Here is a 27,096-nt window from a genome sequence, read left to right on the forward strand (position 1 = left end):
TTAAGAGCACAAAATGTTAACAACTAGAGTCAGAATTTGAATCTAAGACTATTACATTCCTACTTTCAACCAATAAAATATTCTGCCTCTAAGAGATGCTTAATTTGTGTTGTTAAGGGCTTATGGTACAGTTTAGGAGTACTGCAATATCACAGGCACAGTTTCTGTGGCCCAAGAAATGCAAGGTGGACCAATGTGCTTGCAATTTTCTCTCCATTGCCAAGTGTGAGTCTATATATCAGCCTCCTAATCACAGGCAATGAACAGGCTTTGGTCAAACTCAAAGGAAAGGATTTTCTCTATGGAGTATAGACCTCCATTTTTTTAGTAAAAATATGTTAAAATTGATGGATATAATTGGAAGCAACATTTCATACTTTTTATCTCAAAGGCCACCACATCACCAATTCTCTCTCTCCTCATCGAAATGATTTGAGGACTGCCAGAAAGTAAGTAGGGCACAGTCAAAATCACAACTTTAAAGTTTCCTGTATCAAATATACAAGTGACTGGAAATAAATAACAGCTCTGCAAAATCCTTATTTGTAGCCCTGACACACTATGACTTCTTCATAAGGACTCCCATTGAGCAAGAATAAAGTAACCCTTTAAGAACATAATTAAATACGGACATCCTTTGTGTTGCTGGATTTGATAACTATATACATGAGACTGTCCCAAGTCTATAACATATGATCTTTAAAATAAAATTTTAAAGTGAGGTAGAGAAAGGAATTGGAAGCCAAATGCTGGGAAAGATATTACCCCCGCAATGATCACATGATGATGAGTCAGAATTGAGCATGGCCTCTGTCCCAATTATCATCTGCCCTCTATAAGGTGATGTTTTTCAGAGACCTGATCAATAAAGTCTCTTTCTGCTCCTTCTGTTTGGAATAGGTTCTATTTAAGTACACTTCTGCCTTATATATGAGTCTGGGCAGTGCAGCTTACAAAAAAGAAGTATTGTCCTTTGTGATACATGTAAACAAGTCATGGTGCAATTAAAACTTGATTGCAGTGACTAGAAGTAATATATAAATGAGTGAAATGGGATTACTCTAGTTACAGCAGAAGAAAAATACCAGATCTGAGGTCAACCAAAAGTTGTTACATCAGTGGCTATCCTAAGTAAGACACAATTGAATTATTTGAATGGGGCAATAACTGAGACTAAGTTTGGTTTAAAACTCAATGAAGATGTGATAAAGATAGACTGTTGCAATAAGGTTTTTCAGTGTTCATTTCTGGAAATTTTCTATGCATTCCTGAGTTAATGGAACTGCAAAGAGAATACCTGTTGAGAAAACAAGTCTTAGTTTAGAATAATCACTTTATGTCCTTGATTAGAAACAGGTGCCAGAGTAAATGCACACTGACCATTTAGAAGGACAAAGAGGCACAAAAGTAGCAAACTTGAAATTTTTTTATCCATACTGAATTTTTAGAATTGAAATCACTGTGATAAACTAAACAGATTTTTTTTTTAAATTGCCTGAATTCTGTTTTTCTTCAATTTTCTAGTCCTTCAGGAGGATATCTGATGTGACCATCTCATCTTTTCCTCAACAAGCTCTTTGAATTGCTTTAGTACACTTGAGTTTTATTTATATAAACCAGAACTGTAATAACACGGAGGAGAGATCTCCCATCATAAATTCTTGTCCTCTAAAGAGACAACATATTCTCCTTTTGCCAAAATATCTTGCCTCACATTGGATTACTGGATATTTCCCAAACAGTCTGTGGTGTTTCTTATATTCATACATGCCTGGAATACCTTACTCCTTTCATCAGAGAATAAAGAACCATGAGGAAGTGCTCTGAAGTCAAACTCCCCTGTTTCAAATCCCAGTTACACCATTTCCTCATTGTATGATATTTAGCAAATTGCCCAACTCTCTAAATTTTAATGTCCTCATCTATAAACTTGGAGTACTACTAATAGCTACTCATAGAGCTGTTGAAAGATTAAACAAGATAAGCCATATAGAGGATTTAGCTAAATGCTTAGCTACAGCATACAAAGAATGATGGTAATTCTTATAATTATTATCATTATCCATATAAAAATTATGTTCGGCCTCTTTGAGTAATACAACTGTTTCAAAATCTTGGTCACAGGCTCTCATGATACCTTGAAGACTAATGTAGACTAAAGTCAAAAGCAGACTAAAATGTCAAATAATTCCTTAAGGTCGCCCAAAGATTCAATGTGGAAGGATTCTAGAAACATAAAAAGGGCACGGGGATGCTTTATCTTGTTCACTTGGCTGAAACTAGCAACTCTTATCCTCACCTATGGACATATCTAAATGCAGTGACATTTTGTTAGTATTTCATTAAAAAAGATGATTTTAGTCTCAGAATCTCAAAAGCAAAAGGACACTCTTTATTTGTACTTCAGGCTTGTGAGAATTCATTTCCCTAGAGGGCTATTGCCATTAAAAGTATTCCCTGATTCTATTTAATAACAATGGCCACTTATGTCTGGAGATAAGTAAGTACTTCTTACTAGCTACTGGTACTACTTACTAGCTATGTGACTCCAGACAGCTTACCCAGCTTCTATGAATCTGTTTCCTTATCTACAAAATGTATAAAATGATCTTAATAATATCTCTCTAACCTGGTGTCTATGATAATTGAAGATATATATCACACCTTGCACACATACTATGTATACACACCATATGTAGGTAGTATATAGCATAATAGGTAGTTGATGTTAGCCGCCAAAGGGTAAATACAAATATGAATATCTGTATCAAGATATCAACATCATAATGTCTATAGCAGGGTATCTGTTTTTATATCATTTTCCCCAAAATCAGCACAGAAGCCTTATCCTGAATCAAATTAAACCTATTCTAGTTAAAATATAAGTGTTTACTTAGGAAATATATATTGTGTGCAAGACCATAGGCAAGATTTTATGGAGGAGACAAGAAGCACAGTCGTTGTTCCTGTTTTCAAAAATTTACCCTCAAATTGAAAACACGAAGCTTAGACATCTCAAGAGTTATGTGATAACATGGCAATAATAACAAGTACTGCCACAGTGCAGTATCGCATTATTTACCTGTTAAATGTTATTATCAACAGATGCAAAATTTTCACCTGGGAAGGTCTCTACCACCCCCTGAGAAGCCAAAAGTAATTATGGTTTAACTCTTTGGGGACTTCCCATAATTTTCAGGGGAAAACCTGTACTTCTGTTCAACAAGGTCTACAAACTCTTCCATATCTGTCTTTCTTTTCCGGCTTCATCTCCCTCCTCTCTGCTGCAGTGAGTTTTGAGTCTCTCCTTTACACACCAGTCACATCCTATGTGTACGTAATTCACCACAGTGTTTGACTGTAGCCTGTGTTCTGCCTCTCTTTGCCACTAGAATATGAACTTGAAAGCAGAGGTCTTGTTCTTCTTCTCTGGATCTGCATATAGAACACAGTGCTTGGCATGTAGTAAGAGTGTTCTAAGTGGGTGTTTGATAGGTTTTTATCTCAAAAAAGGTGGTATTTTGACTGGGCTTTGTCTGTTACAAAGGAATGTCTCATGCCTATTAACTCAGGATGAAGAAGGCTCTGATAACAAGGAGGATCCCATGGAGAAGAAATACAATCATAGGACCAAAGAAATTACAATCACTTTGGCTATAAAGTATAAATTACCCAAATCCTATTTCAATGAGGTCAATAGGTATACATATTTTAAACTAGAGAGATAACATCTTGCATGGTCAACACTGAAATTCAATTTTAATAAGTTTTTAGGAGAATCGATTGTTATATTTTGGTAACAGAACTTTTTCTGCTCAAATAATGATAGTAGGCCTACATCTCTAATTACTAGAACTGAAAGTCTTCATATGATCAGAATGCCCATGGAAGGGAATGTTCTGGGCAATTATATTTCTTGATTGGACAGTAATTATAATAATAATTTCTTCTATTTTTTTCACTACTCTGTCATAAGTCAGGTTCCTTTAATATTGACAAGACTGTTATGAAATAGCTATAATTCTTATTTTTCACAGAGGAAAACTGAAGTTACTAGAAGTGTGAATGGTCACATTAATACAATCACATGTTTTTGTTTCTATCATGTAGAATATCTTTGTAAAATGGGAAAATTATAACAATGTAGAACTGGAAAATAACTTTGAAATCTTTTTCCATTCTTATATCAAGCTAATTTCCTGACTTATGCAGAAGAAAAAAAACTTGCCATTTGAAAGAAATAAGTCCTGTGTCCTTCAAAAATACCCAAATTCATAAATAACAGTATAACTCCTTTTGAAACAGAGTTTTTTGATCATCCCTAAATAGTTAGCAATGAGTGTAGAATGACAGAAATGGATATGGAGAAGCAGATATAGGCAGCAAGTTTACCCTGTTATATCCTCTTAGTACGGTGATTCAAATTTGTGACATCAAAATCACTAACTGCTAAAAGTCATGAGTCTTTGAGGTGGTTTTTGAAACAATAAAGAGTAAATTTACAAATGTCAATCCATTGAAGATTTATAACCCTTTACTTGACATTTAAAGGCTTTCCAGGGCTCTAGGGTCTTGTATCTGAGTCTAATTTCTAGTTTTGTGGAGGCATAGTAGGACAAGTTAAAGGTATATGGAGTGAAAGTCATAAATTGATTGATAAACAAGTCGTTAGGGATCCAAGAGCAAGATCTTTATTTTTTTTACTAGCCTGCTATTATCTTGATTGTCATTTTTTCTGTCCTGAAAACAAAGAACAACAAATAAAACTTTCTCAATATTTCCACCACATTTTCCTAGCATTCTTACAGAGTTCCCTAGAGTAAGGTATTAAAGACTGAGTCCAGTCTGGCTAAGAGAATTATATTTATCTAAATATGCAGTTCCCTACGTATCAAGAAAGTATATAAATTTTTTAAGAAAGAAATTGCATTTCTGAGTTGTTACAATTTAGACAGTTGCAGTAGTATCACAAGTGTTTTTACTGTTTTTACATTGGTCGCCTCTAATCTCTTCTTCATGTTGCAAGCATGGTGTATTTTGGAATGTGGACATGATCATCTCACACCCTTATTTAAAGTAATAGCCTTTTCTTTGGACTTTCTTAAGATAAAGACACAGATGTCTCTTAAGAGGATCTGCTCTATGGGCTGGCCCTGATTATCTCTCCAGGTCAATCTCCAGGAAGCAATACCAGTCTCTGAACAGGGGCCCCCCTGCCTTTGAATTTCTCCAAATGACTATGCTCTTTGCCCTAGATCTCTCTACCCAGATCTCTCTTCTCTATCCCTCCTCCCTACTGTCTTTTTTGTAATTAGCACATTTTCTTTCTTCCCATCGCTCTCAGTTTCCTCAGAAATATATTTCCTCTCCATAGCGTTTATCACAATTGTAAGCTTACTTTATTTGTGTAATTATTGATTTTTCTATGCTCTGTGCAGGACAGTAAGCTGTATAATGAGAGAGACTGCCTGCTTTACTGACGTTATATCCCAGCACCTAACAGTATCTTAGGAACAAAGTAAGTGCTATCAGTAGGCTGATACAAGGATTTGTAGAAACTGAAAATATATATACTTCATATTATGTAATTCACCCATGGCTAGAAAAGATAACTGAATATGAGCTCATAAGACTGAATTAGTAGTTAATGAAGAAAATTGAAAGACTGGAAATCTTTTCACATAAGTGGTTTGAGCTCTTAATTGATAGGAAATTGATAGGTAAAGAGAAGTTTCAAAAATGCTTGCATACTAGAAATCAGAAAACATAACTTAATTTTCTCACCTTATAATTAATAGATTTTTGTCTAAGTTCCTGTTGGATTTATAACTTAAAAGATACTGTCATAGTCAATTTTGGCTGCTATAACAAATTACCATAGATGAGTGGCTTAAGCAACAAACATTTATTTCTCACAGTTCTGGAAGCTGCAAGTCTGAGGCATAGGCACTAGCCAGTCAGGTGTCTGGTGAGGGCACTTGTTTGGTTTGCAAACGGCCTGTCTGCTCATTGTATCCTCATATCGAGGGGTGGGGTAGTGGGGAGAGAGAGAGAAAGAGAGAGAGATCATCTCTCTCCTGTCCCTTCATTTAAGGTTACTAATGCCACTCATGAGGGGTCCACCCTTATGGCCTAATTACCTCCTAAAGGCCCACCTCCAAATACTATCACATTGGGGATTCAGGCTTCAACATATGGATATTGGAGGGATATAAACATTGAGTACATAGCAGATACAATATTGTTATGGGACACAGCATTTGTTACAATGTTTATTAGATAAAATGCTACCTGTTCACTTATAGTTATAAACGGTATCTGTCATAGGAGGATGATTTTTCCTTCTACTTTAGTGATAATTAATTTAGCCAACATCACTAACCTAGCTTTAATTAACTCAACTGATGAAAAAGGACCATGGGACTTCCCTGGTGGTGCAGTAGTTAAGAATCCACCTGTCAATGCAGGGGACGTGGTTTCAAACTCTGGTCCGGGAAGATCCCGCATGCCGCAGAGCAAGTAAGCCCGTGCGCCACAACTACTGAGCCTGCGCTCTAGAGCCCATGAGCCACAACTAGAGAAAGCCCGTGTGCAGCAATGAAGACCCAATGCAGCCAATAAATAAATAAATAAATAGATAAATTTATAAATAAAGAAAAAGAAAAAGGACCATGAAGTCCTTAAATTCATTAAAATGAGAAAATAACTAGAGAAATATTAGATCCTTATAAAATATATTTAGAAATAGAGTTAATTTTAAAATAAACGACAACACCTAAATATTGTCAAAATAGTGATATGTAATAAAAATGGTCTGTTAACAAATAATTTTGTGAAGTTCTGGGTTAATCAAAGTTAAATTAGTTTCTTTATTGCAAAGTATCTCAGAATCTTTAAGACAGTAATCTTCACTGTGTGAATCTTAAGGTGGGAATAGTGTAAACTGCATTTAATAAATTCATCTGAACACACAATTCTTTTTCACAAGCAGCTCCCAAAGAAGATATACTTGAGAATGCTGATAGTGGGATACTTTCCATCTCTGTAGTGGTACATTTCATGTCTTAGATGTATGAATATGCCTAGAGAAAGGAAAGGAAGAGAGATAAATCCTTTAAAAACAAAGTGAGAATATCACACCTAGACAAATGGGAAAAGTCTTTCAAATTTAGAACTAGATGGAAAATGACACTCTAAGCACTTTCTATTCCACTCACTCAACTCTGAATTTGAGATGTTATTCTTTTATTGTAATGTGTACACACTGACATATAAAGCCAACCCGGATGCTTGATAGTTGAATATGGATGGCACAGTGCTAATGATATTCTCATGACTGTGAGAGGAATTTAAATATTTACTTCCTTGTATAATTGCACACTGAATGCCTAGTTTCAACAGATAATTTTTAATATTTAAATTCTAAGGTAATGGAGTAGAACTCTTTTCAAGGCCCCCTAGCTCAAGCACCAAATTGTATTAATTATATAAGATGCTTTGTCGAGAAATGTGGCCAGTTTAAATTCATATTGCCAAATAAATTTGAAAGAACACATTCATTAAATTCTTCCATTATGTTCTTGTCATTGCTGTTGGTATGAATGTTCTGACCTTTGAAAACGATGAACAATTCAGAAATTAAACATTTTAAAAAGCAGTATTAAACTGTGATTGAGGATACTGAGGAGTTGTTTTGATATTACTGACTTTTGTAATTTGTTACTGGTAGTTATCGAGTTCATCTAGACTTTCTCTCAGTAAAAATAAATACACTCCAAAGTATCTGTAAAGCAGACGTATGAGCACTTTTATTGGAATTTCAAATATGGAGTCTTAGGAGTCTTTCTAAGCACCATGGTCTAATAGCAAAACAGGTTCTGAACTGTGAATCATAAAATCTAGTCAGATGGCAAACGTAGGTATTTTTTTATCCACCACGTTCTGTTGCTTCTAATTTATTTACCAAGTACCTACATGCAGGAGGTAAATGCTCAGTTACCTTCTGGGTAATTAGTACTTTTATTCAAAGACTCACAGCACTTTTGGGTATAGTAACATATAAACAACTAACAAATAATGTAAATGTTTAAACACAGACTATTCAACAAGTGATGACATCACAGAAGAAATGTTATATGTGGATTTCAAGGAAGAATCCTAAGTGTTTTATTATAGTTAGTCTTAGAACATGAGTAGGGCTTTACAAGTGTAAAAAGATACTGGTGTGAGGTTGGGGTGGAAGTGGGTGAACCATAGGATTGCCAGATTTGGCAAGTAAGAATATAGGGTGCGTTTGGAGTTCTTTAGTTTATTCGGTACTCCAAATTACGGGAAAGCAGTACACACATAAGGTTGATTGACATTAACTTGCATATTTAAGGGGTAATCCTGGGTCACTACATCCTTGAGTTTATCAATGGTGTGGAATGCCTAGCTACCTATAATAGAGTGAAATGGGAGTCAGTGGGGCTCTGTATGTGGATTCAAAAAATTAAAAGTTTGGAACAACCATTATGGGGTATGGCAACAATTACTGACTAGTACCTACCTAGAATTTCCTCATGACATTGAATTTTCAGCAAATTAGAAACTTTCTGTCTATTTCATATACTTTATACAGTGTAGGAACACACAGATGTACAGTTTGCATAGATGCTTCTTACATGTTTTATTATATTTTATATATATTTTATTCTATTATGATATTAATACATATGCAATATAGGAAAGTATAAAATATGTAATACATCACATCAACACACAGAAATAACATTTTGTTGTTACATATTATGTATGAATATATAGATTTATAGGTAAATGTTATGTACATATGTAGCTATAGATAGATAGTATTTTGATTAGCTTCGTACATTGCTTCTTGCACTTAGTATCACAAGGAGAGCATTTTATTTCATTAAAGTAATCTGAAAATATCATTTTCAATGGCTTCATCGTATAATATTGTTGGTATTGATCATTACTTAAGCAATTCCCTATTTAAGATTTAGAATGCTTTTCAACTATGCACTGTTATAAAAACACTGCAGTAAGAATTCTTTAGCATAGAATTATTGTTTACATTTTTGATATGTTCTTAGGATGAATTCCAAAAAGCATAATTAGTTGGTTAAAGAATATGTGTCTTTTAGATCTTGGAATTTATTTGGCCAAATTGCTTTCTAGAAAAGATTTATGAATTTAACTCCTCCTGGGAGTGTAAGAGAGTATTTGCTTCACTGTAAATTCACAAACATTCAATACTTTAAAAAATTCTTGACTGTTCTTGGCACTTGCATTTCTTTGCTATCTAGGAAGTTTTGTTAGAGGAAGCACATATGTTTCTAATTCTACACGTTATCTGCTCATGTCTCTTCCCAGGTTTCTATTAGGCTATTAGCTTTTATTTTCTTAATGATTTGCAACAGGTATTAATATACTAATGTTTTTGACTCTAGGTCATATCTCTTGAAATGTATTTCCAACTTTGCCATTTGCTTTTCATAATAATAAGATGTATGATATATAGTAACTTTAAAGTTTTATGTAGCCATATGTTTCAATATTTTATTTCTTCATTTTTCTTATGCACAGAACAGATTTCTTTAGCCAAAAAATAGATGGATATTCATTTAAAACTTCTGGTATTTCACTTAATCTTTTTTTCTTTTTTATTAAACTCTGAACCATCTGAAATTTATTTTGGTGTAAAATCTGAGGTAAGGATGTAACAGTCTACTAATTTAGGATAGTCAAGTCTCCCAGCAAAATTTATTGACTGACAAGGTTATCCCTTCCCACTTCAATTTATAGTGTTTTATTTTTTAATGCATCAAGTTGATATAGATATAAACATTGACATATAATCTGTTTTGAGACTACCTATTCTATTCCTTTCATTTTACTCTTAACTTTTGAACCAGTTTCACACATAATAAAGCTGTCCAGTTAGTGTAACATGAGGTGGCTACCAGGCCATCACTCTCAACCTCTCTCCTTGATACCACTATACTTAAATATCCAAAATCATTCCCCTGTTGATTTCTTTTCCAAACAACCTTTAGAATAGTTATGTCAACTTCTTTTGTTAAAGGAATTTTATTGAGATGCATTCAGGACTATAAATTTACCTGGTAAGTACTAAGTTTTGAAACAATGGTCTCTTCCAGGAACATAATAATAACAATAACTAACATTTATTACATATTTATTATATACCATTATTTGAAGTCATTCCCATTTACTAACTCATTTAAAACCACATACCCTCACTTCCTTGGTGATTTGATTGAGTTCCAAGGCTTTGAATTCATTTTCGATGAGCGCATCCACATTTCCCTTTCCAGTTATGAGCACCCTGCTGAACTCTGTAAAATATATCCCTTTCCTACTTAACACCTCTTCTTGTATGTCTCATAGACATTTAAAACTTGATGTGTCCAAACTGGACTTCACTGACACCTTCCCCATCTTAGTTAATGGCTCCATTTAAAAACCTTACAGTATCAATTGACTCTTTTCTTTTTAATTTATTTTTTTATACAGCAGGTTCTTATTAGTCATCAATTTGATACACATCAGTGTACACATGTCAATCCCAATCTCCCAATTCGTCACACCACCACCCCACCCCCTGCTTTCCCCCCTTGGTGTCCATACGTTTGTTCTCTACATCTGTGTCTCTATTTCTGCCTTGCAAACCAGTTCATCTGTACCATTTTTCTAGATTCCACATATATGTATTAATATACGATATTTGTTTTTCTCTTTCTGACTTACTTCACTGTATGACCATCTCTAGGTCCATCCATGTCTCTGCAAATGACCCAATTTCATTCCTTTTTATGGCTGAGTAATATTCCATTGTATATATATACCACATCTTCTTCCATTCATCTGTCAATGGGCATTTAGGTTGCTTCCATGACCTGGCTATTGTAAATAGTGCTGCAATGAACATTGGGGTGCATGTGTCTCTTTGAATTATGGTTTTCTCTGGGTATATGCCCAGTAGTGGGATTGCTGGGTCATATGGTAATTCTATTTTTAGTTTTTTAAGGAACTTCCATACTGTTCTCCATAGTGGCTGTATCAACTTACATTCCCAGCAACAGTGCGAGAGGGTTCCCTTTTCTCCACACCCTCTCCAGCATTTGTTGTTTGTAGATTTTCTGATGATGCCCATTCTAACTGGTGTGAGGTGATACCTCATTGTAGTTTTGATTTGCACTTCTCTAATAATTAGTGATGTTGAGCATCTTTTCATGTGCCTCTTGGCCATCTGTATGTCTTCTTTGGAGAAATGTCTATTTAGGTGTTCTGCCCATTTTCGGATTGGGTTGTTTTTTTTTAATATTGAGCTGCATGAGCTGTTTATATATTTTGGAGATTAATCCTTTGTCTGTTGATTCATTTGCAACTATTTTCTCCCATTCTGAGGGTTGTGTTTTCATCTTGTTTATAGTTTCCTTTGCTGTGAAAAAGCTTTTAAGTTTCATTTGGTCCCGTTTGTTTATTTTTGTTTTTATTTCCATTACTTTAGGAGGTGGGTCACAAAAGATCTTGCTGTGATATATGTCAGAGTGTTCTTCCTATGTTTTCCTCTAAGAGTTTTATAGTGTCCAGTCTTGCATTTAGGTCTTAATACCTCTTGAGTTTATTTTTGTGTATGGTTTTAGGGAGTGTTCTAATTTCCTTGTTTTACATGTAGCTGTCCAGTGTTCCCAGCACCACTTACTGAAGAGACTGTCTTTTCTCCATTGTATTGTATACCCTTGCCTCCTTTGTCATAGATTAGTTGACCATAGGTGCGTGGGTTTATCTCTGGGCTTTCTATCCTGTTCCATTGATCTATATTTCTGTTTTTGTGCTAGTACCATATTATCTTGATTACGGTAGCTTTGTAGTATAGTCTGAAGTCAGGGAGTCTGATTCCTCCAGCTCTGTTTTTTTCCCTCAAGATTGCTTTGGCTATTCGGGGTCTTTTGTGTCTCCATACAAATTTTAAGATTTTTTGTTCTAGTTCTGTAAAACATACCATTGGTAATTTGATAGAGATTGCATTGCATCTGTAGATTGCTTTGGGTAGTATAGTCATTTTCACAATATTGATTCTTCCAGTCCAAGAACATGGTATATCTCTCCATCTGTTTGTGTCATTTTTGATTTCTTTCATCAGTGTCTTAAAGTTTTCTGAGTACAGGTCTTTTACCTCCTTAGGTAGGTTTATTCCTAGGTATTTTATTCTTTTTGTTGCAGTGGTGATTAGGATTGTTTCCTTAATTTCTCTTTCTGATCTTTCATTGTTAGTGTATAAGAATGCAAGAGATTTCTGTGCATTAATTTTCTATCCTGCAACTTTACCAAATTCATTGATTAGTTCTAGTAGTTTTTTGGTGGCATCTGTAGGATCATCTATGTATAGTATCATGTCATCAGCCCAGAGTGACAGTTTTACTTCTTCTTTTCCAATTTGGATTCCTTTTATTTCTTTTTCTTCTCTGATTGTTGTGGCTAGGACTTCCAATACTATGTTGAATAATAGTGGTGAGAGTGAACATCCTTGTCTTGTTCCTAATCTTAGAGGAAATGCTTTCAGTTTTTCACCATTGAGAATGATGTTTGCTGTGGGGTTGTCATATATGGACTTTCTTCTGTTGAGGTAGGTTCCCTGTATGCCCACTTTCTGGAGAGTTTTTATCATAAATGGTGTTGAATTTTGTCAAAAGCTTTTTCTGCATGTATTGAGATGATCATATGGTTTTTATTCTTCAATTTGTTAATATGGTGTATCACATTGATAGATTTACCTATACTGAAGAATCCTTGCATCCCTGGGATAAATCCCACTTGATCATGGTGTATGATCCTTTTAATGTGTTGTTGGATTCTGTTTGCTAGTATTTTGTTGAGGATTTTTGCATCTATATTCATTAGTGATATTGGTCTGTAAGTTTCTTTTTTTATAGTATCTTTGTCTGGTTTTGGTATCAGGGTGATGGTGGCCTCGTAGAGTTAGTTTGAGAGTGTTCCTTACTCTGCAATTTTTTGGAAGAGTTTGAGAATGATGGGTGTTAGCTCTTCTCTAAATGTTTGATAAAATTCACCTGTGAAGCCATCTGGTCCTGGACTTTTGTTTGTTGGAAGATTTTTAATTACAGTTTCAATTTCATTACTTGTGATTTGTCTCTTCATATTTTCTATTTCTTCCTGGTTCAATCTTGGAAGGTTATACCTTTCTAAGAATTCAATTGACTTTTCTCTTTCTCTCATACTCCACATGTAATCCATCTGGATATATTTTGTTCTTGATATATTTCTTAGCACTTCCATTACTGCTACATTGATCCAATCCATCTCTCAGTTGGATTGCTGCAGTGACCTCCTTGGAGGTTTCCTTGCTCTGATCCTTGCTCCACTATGGTCTTTTCCCAGTTGAGTAACCAGAATAAAGCCAGTCTTACAGTAACCTAAAAGGCTATCCTAGCATTTAATTTACTTATTTAATTTTCTCATGATTTCTTTTCTTTTTTTTTAAAATTAATTAATTTTATTTATTTATTTTTGGCTGCGTTGGGTCTTTGTTGCTGCATGCAGGCTTTCTCTAGTTCTGGCGAGTGGGGGCTACTCTTCATTGTGGTGTGCAGGCTTCTCATTGTGGTGGCTTATCTCATTGCAGAGCATGGGCTCTAGGCACATGGGCTTCAGTAGTTGTGACTCGCGGGCTCTAGAGAGCAGGCTTAGTAGATGTCACACATGGGCTTAGTTGCTCCGCGGCATGTGGGAGTTTCCCAGACCAGGATTCAAACCCGTGTCCCCTGCATTGGCGGGTGGATTCTTAACCACTGCACCACCAGGGAAGCCCTATTTTCTGTTTTTCTCTCAAGAATGTATGATGCCCAAAGGCAGAAATCTGTGTCTGTTTTTTTCGTGGATATGCCTAAGTACCCAGAATAGTATATTCTTGGCATGAAATAGTTGCTCAATAAATATTTTTCATAAATTCACAAAACAGATATGCAATTCAATAAGGCATGTAGTATTATTGCTTCTACTTTTCAGATGTGAAGAACAAATAATAGCAAGGTGAAGTAACCCAAGGATACTTAACGGCAGTTGTCAGAGCCAGGATTTGAGCCTAAGCACGGTTTCTGGAGTCTGAATTTTTAATCTCTAGACTGGGTATTATAATCAATCATTGTATTTTTTTCTGTTAGATTGTGGCTAATATTTTACTACCTTACCATTTTGAAATTAGTCATTACATCTGCCTTGCTTTGTCAGTGTAAAGCAGAAGTGGTGAAGGAATCTGTTGAACAATTTTCATCTTCCATTTTTCTCATGCCATGGTGCAGAGATACCAATACTTAGGCCCCTGAATATATACCATATGTAATAGATTGCCCTTCCAACTGACCAAGAACATGAAACATGAGTGATAAACAAACCAAGGTTATTTAGAGAGATTACTTATCACCATAACATAAAAATAATAATAATACAAGCATTTATAATTTTATTCATATAGATTCACACAATGATATTCCTAGGCAGTGGTTGTTTGTTTATGTGTGTGAAGTATATGTTATTTTGTGTGCTTTCAGGGTGGTATAATTTCGGCTTTAGAATGTTTGGTTGAAATATTTTTTAACATATTTCAGGTACTGTATTTCAAGTAGAGTAAGGCATCTGATATTTTTATATTGATCTAAACTATAACTACTGTTCTTAAGATAAGTTCAATCTAAGATGTTACACCTCAGTTCTCTTCCATTTCCATATATATAATTCTGCCACCTGCAAGTAATGCTAATTTTGTTTCATTTCCAATAGTAATATCTCTTATTTCTGTCTCATGCTTTATTACTTTCAAGAGAATTTCCAGATAATGTTAAAAAATAATGATGCCTTTGTCTTGCTCCTGATTTTAATGGGAATGACTATAGTGTTTCACTATAAGTATGTTGTTGGCATTTGTTTTAAAAATTTTTTTATCATGTCAAGGAAGTAACTTTCTATTCTGATGTTTCTACATGTTTCTTTTCTTTTTACCCAGATGTGGGTAAAATGCCTTTTTTTTTTTTTTTTTTTTTTTTTTTTTACTTATTGAAAGAACCACGTGGTATTTACTTTAACCAGTAGGACTGATATTAATACATTAATACATATTAATACATATTACATTGATTCCCAAATGTAATGATGGTAGTTTTGAATTATTATCTTGCTAAGTGAAGCTTCTCAGTAATTTTTTTCCCTGAAGACCTTCCACCTTTAAGATGAGGCGTATAGCCTCAGAAAAGAAGAATATGAATATTGCCTCTGGAAGGAGAAGATATTAAAGTAACTTCTTCCAGACCTTTAGGGAAAATGAAAGCCCTTTCTGTTGGAAAGATAGGTTTCCAGGAAGAGTGATGCACATGGTAGTTTCTGGGGTGTTAGAGAGCACAGGCTGCTAAACATGAAATTCTTTTTTTTTTTTTAAACATGAAATTCTTACTGTTCTATATGCACAGATGAAACTAAGCATGGGGAATAAAAACATTTTCTAATTTTTCCATACTTAATATGTTCTTAGAATTAAAAAAACATTTTTACTACTAAATAAGGGCAGAAGTTTAAAGCTTCTGAATGGTGACTACTGAATACTTGTGGTCTAGGAGCTGGATATTTTTAGAGGTTTTTGGCACAGTATTTGGATGACAGATATGTTTAGTGAAGTAATCAGAAATCTTTGGTTGCAAGAACAGAAATTCAGTTTAAAGTAATTTCTGAAAACGTAATATTTATTGGTTGCACTCTTATCCTGTTTGTGGTTTGATTTGGGGAGCTAATAATTCTATAAATGATAATCTATAAATAATATAGATTTTAATAATAATCTATGCTATTAATATGTACAATATTAATATTATATAATATATCTATAAATATAATATATAATGTATTATAATATATAATAATATAATATATAATATGATATATTCTATAAATAAATAAATCTAGTCCTAAGTGGAATCAAAGACTGCTCAATCTCTCTCACTCTCTTTCCATTATCTCGCATCTTTAATTCTCTCTACATGTTACCTTATGTCTTTCAGGTCTCTTGTTACCAAGAAAGTGAAGTCCTGGGTACTGGTAGTTCCAATTAGAAGATGGGGCAGGTAAGGCCCAGAATGATCTTGATTGGGTCATGTGCCTATTGCTGGCACCAATATTTTGTCTTGGAGACAGGATGTTGTTGTTAGTGCAAGATGGGCCATATGTCAGCCCTTCGGCTGTGCGAGTGGGAGGCTATGATTTTTAGCTCCCATGTGAAATACATGAGTGGGGACAGGGTGAAGCATTTCACTAAATGGGTATGTGGTTACTAGGAGAATGGAGAAAGAGCTCTTTGACCGCCCAAACTAGCAGATGTCTATTGCAACTGGGGAATCAGAAGTGATGACCAAAAATGTACTAATAATACAAAAAGACAAAGCTAAGATGCAGAGTAAATATAGGCTGAGCTAACCGTTCAAGAAAGAGGATGTAATCAGTTGACAGTTGACAACTGATAGGTGAAAAAGAGGAAGTAAAAGATCAGTGAAGTGTTGATAGGGCAAATACAACTGGGATTTGCCAATTGAATGTCAATAATGCAAGGAGGGTTTAAGAAACTGAAGACTGTACAGCCTAGCGAATGCTTACATTTTTGGTGTTGGTAGATGTCAAATTACAAACTTATTTACTTTGCTACTAATAGGAAACAAAATTTATGGTATGAGGAGATCTGAGAATTTTCTGATTGAGACCAAAGGAAACATGGACTCTTAGGTGCTGATTGTAACTCTCTGACTCCTGATCTGTGAGGAATCACAAACAGTACACGCACAAGAAAAACATCCACTGAGTCATGGTCCATCTCTACTCATCTGCCTTCTACCTGAGAACGAATAACTGGTCTTAAACTGTCACACTGTCAAGAGACAATAAAAAAGAAGGTGGCTCTTAAAGGATGGGCTAAAAATTAAGTAGTGTTCCTATCAATAAAAAATTAAGCAGCATATTTATTAAGTAGGGTATAAAATTACTGTTTCTATCATAAAAATCTATAGAGATGAAAATAATAATCTATAAACAGTTGAAGATATTGTGGTTACATAGGAAAAGCTCAGATGGGATAATATTTCAAGTCAAGACAAAAGATGTATGTATTAGATGATGTTTGTATCCATCCCCACATGCTCTCAACCTACCATTTCATTCCAGTCTTCACTGTGGAATGCAAATGTGCACAATTATAAACTAAGAGCATCTCACCTCAGCTACTCACTTTCTGCTTCCAGTCTTCCATTCAGCCATTTTGATGCATTTGCCAACAAATATGAAGTAGTTATGGGTCAATCCTTGACCGTTGGGAAATGGAGTCCACAGGATTCACACTTGCCTCTTCTGATCCTTAGGCAAACAGTTCTTAAGTGTGTTGTACGTGAATCCTCAGAGAATTCTAGCAGAATTGAACCCTAGTTACCCACAACAGGATCAGCTTGTAACTCACTCTTTGGATCAACTTCACCTGCTTTCTTGTCACACACCTTTTGGTTCCCTCCTCTTATTCTTTGGAATCACCCCTCAAAATAAACTACCCTATTTCTGCTTTTAAGGAAAACCTAAAATAAAACAACTGGATAAAGATGAAGCAAGTATGAGTGTCACAAATGAATTCAGGGTGGTAAGAGCCAAAACAGATGAAGTTTGCATATTAAATGGAAAAACTGATAAAAATGCTGGCTTTGTGAGTTATGATCTGGCCAGTGAAGTGATAATTCCACTGTTTTTCACATATGGTGTAATGTGAAGAGATTGCATTTATGTAGTTTCAACTTTATTATGAGACACTCTACTACAGTGTATGGAGGCAAGTGACCAAGAGCAACCTACTTTACTTCTACCAGCCTCAGTATTCTCATTCTATATAAAATATAAGTAATGATAATATCAAATTCATTTGGTTGTTATAAGACCAAATGAAGTAACATATATAAATCAGTGTTGTATTTTGAAAACACAAGGGCCAATTTCCCCTCCCTGCATAGAAGAAGTGCCTTACATTTTATTCTGATGAATCAATACCCACTCTGAAAAGAGATGAGGATTCTTCTAACCAAAGTAAATCAATAACTATAAGTTAGTTATAAGAGGGTCACCCCACTGTCCAAGAATTTCTTAGGATACCCTTCTGCTGTTACTACAGCTGTTTTACTTCTATTTTATCAATACTATTACACATCATATTTCATTATGATATTATTTGTATCTGTACTTTCAGCATTTGCCTAGTCCCTGAACTAAGTAGTCAGTAGATATTTGTTGAATGTGTAAATAAACAGTTTGCTAACTGTGAAGAGTGTGGCAATTCTAAAGAAAGAATTGACAACTGTGATAGTATGGGAAATCTGCCACCAGATGTGGCTTCCCTGGTAGCACCAGTTTACTATAGAGAAGACAAAGATTAATGTAGTCTGATATCATGACGTATGTCTACATCACAGGAGGAGACCACAGGATATCTTAAGCTCTACTGGAAGGAGCAAGCTTATTCAATTTCAATACATTAGAATGTTAAAGAAGAGATAAAACACCAAGTTTACATTTATCTTACACAGCATGTTTCAAGAAGGTAAAGAATTTTAACTCTGACACTAAGACCACAATTGGGAATTCTAAAATGCTCTGAAATAAAATGGAATGCAGAATCTCACAAAATAGCACTTAGCCAAAAATACAACATACGCGGGTCTTTACCTGCAGTCGTTATCATATCACACAGAAAAAAAGCAGTCTCTAGGGCAGAGCTGGGAAGGTTAAGCCACTGAGACAAAACTAAAAATTCCAAGGAACGCTGTTGGCTTTCAAGCCTCTGGACTGCATAGCCTGTTCTGTTTCCATTTATATACCCTTATTTTTAATTCTCTTCAATAAAACCCAGTGTAAATGAGAATCTATTAAGAGAGTGATGTAGCTACTCATTTAAAGACCCAGATATTTTCAGTTAGAGTGGGAAGAATAACTTTCTATTAAGATCTCAATATCACAGATGCTTAATTTTGGAGAAATAATGATTAATTGAAGCACTGCACAGGACAGTAGACAGGCAGATGTCTCAACTGATCAAAGGCAGAACAGGAGGAAATGGTGACATGTGAACCTGGTGAACCTGATGTCAAACATTAATACAACTCTGGAATGGATTATTAAGCACAAACATGATGAGCATTAAGAACAGAAGGTGTCAACCTGGGTTCACCAGCAAAAGCGATGTCAAACTAATCAGACTTTTAAAACGACTGTGTTCATAATGTGCCATAGGTTTACGGTGGTTTAATTTCATCAAAATATTTGATAAAATGACAAGACTTTGGAACTGGAGAGTGTAGGGTAAGCTGAAGCCTGACTGAGTGCACCATGTGACGATCTGATGAAAAAGTGTCTTTGGGTGAAGAAACAGCAATGGCAGAGGTCTTGAGTTGAGAAAATATTGATTATGTTCAAGGAACAAGGAAGCCAGCATGAATGGTGTGAGTGAGCAAGGGAGAGAATAGTAGGAGATGTGGTCAGAAATGAGGGGACAGATCGCACAGTAGTGTGATCACAGTAAGATGTCTGGTTTTTATTTGATTATGATAATAAGCTGTTGGAATGTTATAAGCAGGAGAATTACATGATATGATCTGATCTTTTCAAAATCACTCTAGCTACTGTGTAGAGAATCGATTATAGGGGCCAAGATTATAGGGGTCAGTTCTACTATCTTATTATAGTACAATCTGGAGGTAAGTTAGGAAGCTAATAGCAAAGTTCCAATTGAGCCCTGTGGTACTTTGGAATGGTGTCATAAAGGTAGAGGTAAGGGGTGGTTAGATTCAGGTTTATTTTGAAAATAAGACCAATGGACTTAACTCATGACTCCATGTAGAGTCAAGAACAATACCTGGAGGGGGACCTTCAAGATGGCAGAGGAGTAAGACGTGGAGATCACCTTCCTTCCCACAAATACATCAAAAATACATCTACATCTGGAACAACTCCTACAGAACACCTATTGAACACTGACAGAAGACTTCAGACTTCCCAAAATGCAAGAAACTCCCCATGTACCTGGCCATGTGGCTGACAGGGTCTTGGTGCTCTGGCCGGGTGTCAGGCCTGAGCCTCTGAAGTGGGAGAGCCAAGTTCAGGACACTGGACCACCAGAGACCTCCTGGCCCCACGTAATATCAATCAATGAGAGCTCTACCAGAAATCTCCGTTTCAATGCTAAGACCCAGCTCCACTCAACGACCAGGAAGATCCAGTGCTGGACACCCCATGCCAAAAAACTAGCAAGACAGGACCACAACCCGACCCATTAGCAGAGAGGCTGCCTAAAATCATTCTAAATTCACAGACACCACAAAACATATACCACCAGACACGGTCCTGCTCACCAGAAACACAAGATCCAGGCTCATCCACCAGAACACATGAAACAGTACCCTCCACAAGGAAGCCTACACAACCCACTGAACCAACCTTTTCCACTGGGGTCAGACACCAAAAACAACAGGAACTACAAATCCGCAGCCTGCATAAAGGAGACCACAAACACAGTAAGTTAAGCAAAATGGGAAGACAGAGAAATGCGCAGCAGTTGAAGGAACAAGGTAAAAACCCAACAGACCAAAGAAATGAAGAGGAAATAGGCAGTCCACCTGAAAAAGAATTCAGAGTAATGATAGTAAATGTGAATCAAAATCTTGGAAATAGAATGGAGAAAATACAAGAAATGTTAAAGAAGGACCTAGAGGAACTAAAGAGCAAACAAACAATGTGAACAACACAAGAACTGAAATTAAAAATTCTCTAGAAGGAATCAATAGCAGAATAACTGAGGCAGAAGAAAGGATAAGTGACCTCGAAGATAAAATAGTGGAAATAACTACTGCAGAGCAGAATAAAGAAAAAAGAATGAAAAGAATTGAGGATAGCCTCAGAGACCTCTGGGACAACGTTAAACACACCAATATTAGAATTATATGGGTCCCAGAAGAAGAAGAGAAAAAGAAAGGGAATGTGAAAATATTTGAAGAGATTATAGTTGAAAACTTCCCTAATATGAGAAAGGAAATAGTCAATCAAGTCCAGGAAGTGCAGAGAGTCCCATACAGGATAAATCCAAGGAGAAACATGTCAAGACACATATTAATCAAACTATCAAAAATGAAATACAAAGAACAAATATTAAAAGCAGCAAGGGAAAAGCAACAAATAACATACAAGGGAATCCCCATAAGGTTAAGAGCTGATCTTTCAGCAGAAACTCTGCAAGCCAGAAAGGAGTAGCAGGACATATTTAAAGTGATGAAAGGAAAAAACCTACAACCAAGATTACTCTACCTAGCAAGGATCTCATTCAGATTTGACGGAGAAATTAAAACCTTTACAGACAAGCAAAAGCTAAGAGAATTCAGCACCACCAAAGGAGCTTTACAACAAATACTAAAGGAACGTCTCTAGGCAGGAAACACAAGAGAAGGAAGAGACCTACAATACCAAACCCAAAACAATTAAGAAAATTTTAATAGGAATATACATATCAATAATTACCTTAAATATAAATGGATTAAATGTTCCAAGCAAAAGACATAGACTGGCTGAATGGATACAAAAACAAGACCCATATATAGGCTGTCTGCAAGAGACCCACTTCAGACCTAGGGACACATACAGACTGAAAGTGAGGGGATGGAGAAAGATATTCCATGCAAATAGAAATCAAAAGAAACCTGGAGTAGCAATTCTCAGAGTAAACAAAGTGACTTTAAAATAAAGACTATTACAAGAGGCAAATAAGGACACTACATAATGATCAAGGGACCAATCCTAGAAGAAGATATGACAATTGTAAATATGCTCCCAACGTAGGAACACCTCAATACATAAGGCAAATGCTAACAGCCATAAAAGGGAGAATTGACAGTAATACAATAATAGTAGGGGACTTTAACAGCCCAGTATCACCAATGGACAGATCATCGAAAATGAAAATAAATAAGGAAACATAAGCTTTAAATGACACATTAAACAATATGGAATTAATTGATATGTATAGGACATTCCAACCTAAAACAACAGAATACACTTTATTCTCAAGTGCTCATGGAACATTCTCCAGGATAGACCATATCTTGGGTCACAAATCAAGCCTCGTTAAATTTAAGAAAACTGAACTCGTATCAAGTAACTTTTCTGACCACAATGCTATGAGACTAGGTATCAATTATGGCAAAAAATCTGTAAAAAATACAAACACATAGAGGCAAAACAGTATGCTACTAAATAACCAAGAGATCACTCAAGAAATCAAAGAGGAAATCAAAAAATACCTAGAAACAAATGACAATGAAAATACAATGACTCAAAACCTATGGGATGCAGCAAAAGCAGTTCTAAGAGGGAAATTTATAGCAATACAATCCTACCTCAAGAAACAAGAAAAATCTCAAATAAACAACTGAACCTTACACATAAAGCAATTGGGGAAAGAAGAACAAAAAACCCCCAAAGTTAACAGAAGGAAAGAAATCATAAAGATCAGATCAGAAATGAAAGAAAAAGAAATGAAGGAAACGATAGCAAAGATCAATCAAACTAAAAGCTGGTTCTTTGAAAAGATAAACAAAATTGATAAACCATTAACCAGACTCATTAAGAAAAACAGGGAGAAGACTCAAATCAACAAAATTAGAAATGAAAAAGGAGAAGTAACAACTGACACTGCAGAAATATAAAGGATCATGAGGGATTACTACAAGCAACTATATGCCAATAAAATGGACAACCTGGAAGAAATGGACAAATTCTCAGGAAAGCACAACCTTCCGAGACTGAACCAGGAAGAAATAGAAAATATAAACCGACCAATCACAAGCACTGAAATTGAGACTGTGATTAAAAATCTTCCAACACATAAAAGCCCAGGACCAGATGGTTTCACAGGCGAATTCTATCAAACATTTAGAGAAGAGCTAACACCTATCCTTCTCAAACTCTTCCAAAATATAGCAGAGGGAGGAATACTCCCAAACTCATTATACAAGGCCACCATCACCTTGATACCAAACCCAGACAAAGATGTCACAAAAAAAACTACAGGCCAATATCACTGATGACCATAGATGCAAAAATCCTCAACAAAATACTAACAAACAGAATCCAACAGCACATTAAAAGGATCATACACCATGGTCAAGTGGGGTTTATCCCAGGAATGCAAGGATTCTTCAATATACAAAATTCAATTAATGTGGTACACCGTATTAACAAATTGAAGGATAAAAACCATATGATCATCTCAATAGATGCAGAAAATGCTTTCAACAAAATTCGACACCATTTATGATAAAAACTCTCCAGAAAGTAGGCAAAGAGGAAATTACCTCAACATAATAAAGGCCATATATGACAAACCCACAACCAACATCATTCTCAGTGGTGAAACACTGAAACCATTTCCTCTAAGATCAGGAAGAAGACAAGGTTGCCCACTCTCACCACTGTTATTCAACATAGTTTTGGAAGTTTTAGCCACAGCAATCAGACAAGAAAAAGAAATGAAAGGAATCCAAATCAGAAAAGAAGAAGTAAAACTGTCACTGTTTGCTGATGACGTGATTCTATACATAGGGAATCCTAAAGATACCATCAGAAAACTACTAGAGCTAATCAATGAATTTGGTAAAGTTGCAGGATACAAAATTCATGCACAGAAATCTCTTGCATTCCTATACACTAATGACGAAAAATCTGAAAGAGAAATTAAGGAAACACTCCCATTTACCACTGAGACAAAAAGAATAAAATAACTAGGAATAAACCTACCTAAGGAGACAAAAGACCTGTATGCAGAAAACTATAAGACACTGAGGAAAGAAATTAAAGATGATACAAACAGATGGAGAGTTATGCCATGTCCCTGGATTGGAAGAATCAACACTGTGAAAATGACTATACTACCCAAAGCAATCTACAGATTCAATGCAAACCCTATCAAACTACCAATGGCATTTTTCACAGAACTAGAACAAAAAATTTCACAATTTGTATGGAAACATAAAAGACCCTGAATAGCCAGAGCAATCTTGAGAAAGAAAACGTAGCTGGAGGAATCAGGCTCCCAGACTTCAGACTGAACTACAAAGCTACAGGACTCAGGCAGTATGGTAGTGGCACAAAAACAGAAATATAGATCAGTGGAACAGGATAGAAAGCCCAGAGATAAACCCACACACATATGGTCACCTTATCTTTGATATAAAGGAGGCAAGAATATACAATGGAGAAAAGACAGCCCCTTCAATAAGTGGTGCTGGGAAAACTGGACAGCTACATGTAAAAGGATGAAATTAGAACACTCCCTAACACCATACACGAAAATAAACTCAAAATGGAGTAAAGACCTAAATGTAAGACTGGACACTATAAAACTCTTAGAGGAAAACGTAGGTAGAACACTCTATGACATAAATCACAGCAAGATCCTTTGACCCACCACCCAGAGAAATGGAAATAAAAAGAAAAATAAACCAATGGGACCTAATGAAACTTAAAAGCTTTTGCACAGCAAAAGAAACCATAAACAAGATGAAAAGACAGCCCTCAGAATGGGAGAAAATATTTGCAAATGAAGCAACTGACAAAGGATTAATCTCCATAATATACAAACAGCTCATGCAGCTCAATATCAAAAAAACAAACAACCCAATCCTAAAATAGGCAGAAGACCTAAAAAGACATTTCTCCAAAGAAGATATACAGATGGCCAACAAACACATGAAAGGATGCTCAACATCACTAATCATTAGATAAATTCAAATCAAAACTACAATGAGGTATCACCTCACAGTGGTCAGAATGGACATCATCAAAAAATTTAGAAACAATAAATGCTGGAGAGGGTGTGGAGAAAAGGGAATCCTCTTGCATTGTTGGTGGGAATGTAAATTGATACAGCCCCTCTGGAGAACAATATAGAGGTTCGTTAAAAAACTAGAAATAGAACTACCATATGACCCAGCAATCCCACTACTAGGCATATTCCCTGAGAAAACCATAATTCAAAAAGAGTCACGTATCACAATATTCATTTCAGCACTATTTGGAATAGCCAGGACATGGAAGCAACCTAGATGTCCATCAACAGATAAATGTGTAAAGAAGATGTGGCACATATATTCAGTGGAAGCAGCCACATAGCACAGAGGGGAGGTCAGCTCGGTGCTTTGTGACCACCTAGACGGGAGGGATAGGTAGGGTGGGAGGGAGACGCAAGAGGGAGGGGATATGGGGATATAGTTATACGTATAGTTGATTCACTTTGTTATACAGCAGAAACTAACACAACATTGTAAAGCAATTATACTCCAATAAATATGTTAAAAAAAAAAAAAAGAGTAATGCCTGGCACATAGTTGGTCCCTGACAGATATTTTTTAAAGAATTTGTGATGAGGTGAAAGAAAAGAAAGGACAAGCATGATTCTTACATTTAGGCCTGAGGTGAGTTGGAGAAAATTAAGAAGGATGCAAAGCTGGTCAAGGAACAGGAGTTTTTTTTTAAATGTGGTAATTTAAGGATACCTGTTTTTTATATATCCAATTAAATTTCAAAGAGCAGCTTAATAAATAAGGCCATATAGTTAACAATTATTTAGTGTTTAGTTGTATAAGATATTGGAAAGTAAACTATTCTCCTTGTTTTTGTCTTTACAAAATTTTTTTTTTCTGTTGGGTCTAGAGGAGAAGCCTAACTTGCTGGGCTCAGATCAGTAGAATTATTGATTGTTAAGAATCAGAGCTACAGATTTGAGTGGGCCTTGGAAAATTCCAAAGGATATATTGCTTTTTATAAAGGAAACATTTATTCTCCCAAAGTTTGGAATGCTTAATTTGTTTAAACATTTGATCTGAAATGCATGTTGTATTAGTTTCCTATCGCTGCTATATTTATCACAACATTAGCATCTAAAAAAACTCAAATTTATTATCTTATAATTCTGTGTTATCTTACAATTCATATTCCTTCAAATATGAACTGTAATATTTGGTAGACAGATTCTACATCTAGCTTCTGGTTTGAAACATTTTAAATTTTATTTCTCTTCCACTACTTACATACTTTCTGTGACTGGTGCTTAGGACGTATTCATATCACAACATGACCTGTGACCTTGTACCATCACACCACAACTTTGGATGATTTGGCACACTACATCGTAGAAGTATTTCTGGAAGTCATTCCTATAGTAGGAGGACCAGCAGTACCTAACTATGAACTTAAGTGACTGAGACCCACATGAGTAGGCTTCTGACCTCACTCCAGAACTGGGCTAAGAGCCTGGGCTAAAATCGGTGTCATCAGGGCTGCTGTTCTTTCTGGAGGCTCTAAAAGAGAGGACATTTTCTCGTTCAATCTCTAGAGGCTATTGGCACTCCTTGGCTCATGACCCCCTCCCATCTTCAAATCCAACAATGGTGACCAACTCATTCTCAAAACATGTCCCTCTCATCCTGACTCTTCTGTTTCTCTCTCTTCCATATTGGCCTCACCTAGATAGTCCAGGAATATCTCCCACTTTTTTTTTTTTAATTTATTTATTTTTGGCTGTGTTGGGTCTTCGTTTCTGTGCGAGGGCTTTCTCTAGTTGCGGCAAGCGGGGGCCACTCTTCATCGCGGTGCGCGGGCCTTTCACTGTCGCGGCCTCTCTTGTTGCGGGGCCCAGGCTCCAGACGCGCAGGCTCAGTAGTTGTAGCTCACGGGCTTAGTTGCTCCGCGGCATGTGGGATCTTCCCAGACCAGGGCTCGAACCCGTGTCCCCTGCATTGGTAGGCAGATTCTCAACCACTGCGCCACCAGGGAAGCCTCTCCTACTATTAATTCAGTTGATTAGCAAATTTAATTCCATATGCAACCTCAAAATCCCCCCTCTGCCGTGTAACATAACATATTCACGGATTCCAGGGATTAGGATGTGAACATCTTCGAGGCACCACTACTGTTCTGCTTATTACACATGCCTAT

At 35.8% G+C, this 27,096-nt stretch overlaps 1 protein-coding gene and 1 long non-coding RNA gene across 6 annotated transcripts in view; one reads left to right on the forward strand and one right to left on the reverse strand.

Annotated features, from left to right (window-relative positions):
* LOC309667784 (uncharacterized protein) overlaps positions 1-27,096 on the forward strand; it is a 518,308-nt gene that overhangs the window by 247,852 nt on the left and 243,360 nt on the right. For 3 of the 5 annotated variants that reach the window (XM_082476756.1, XM_082476757.1, XM_082476758.1), the window contains one exon: positions 16,098-16,160. In XM_082476756.1, coding sequence (XP_082332882.1) covers positions 16,098-16,160 — 63 coding nt within the window. Of the gene's footprint in view, positions 1-10,966; positions 16,161-27,096 lie in introns of those variants that run through there. The other 2 variants (XR_014267941.1, XR_014267942.1) reach the window with 1 other exon arrangement.
* Positions 699-26,935, reverse strand: LOC309667813. The gene is made up of 2 exons (XR_014267977.1): positions 26,651-26,935; positions 699-10,973 (listed from the first exon to the last, which is right to left on the reverse strand). It is a non-coding gene; the product is annotated as an uncharacterized lncRNA (long non-coding RNA).

The sequence above is a fragment of the Balaenoptera physalus genome, assembly GCF_965194825.1.
Source record: "Balaenoptera physalus genome assembly, chromosome: 10".
Lineage (NCBI taxonomy): Eukaryota > Metazoa > Chordata > Mammalia > Artiodactyla > Balaenopteridae > Balaenoptera > Balaenoptera physalus.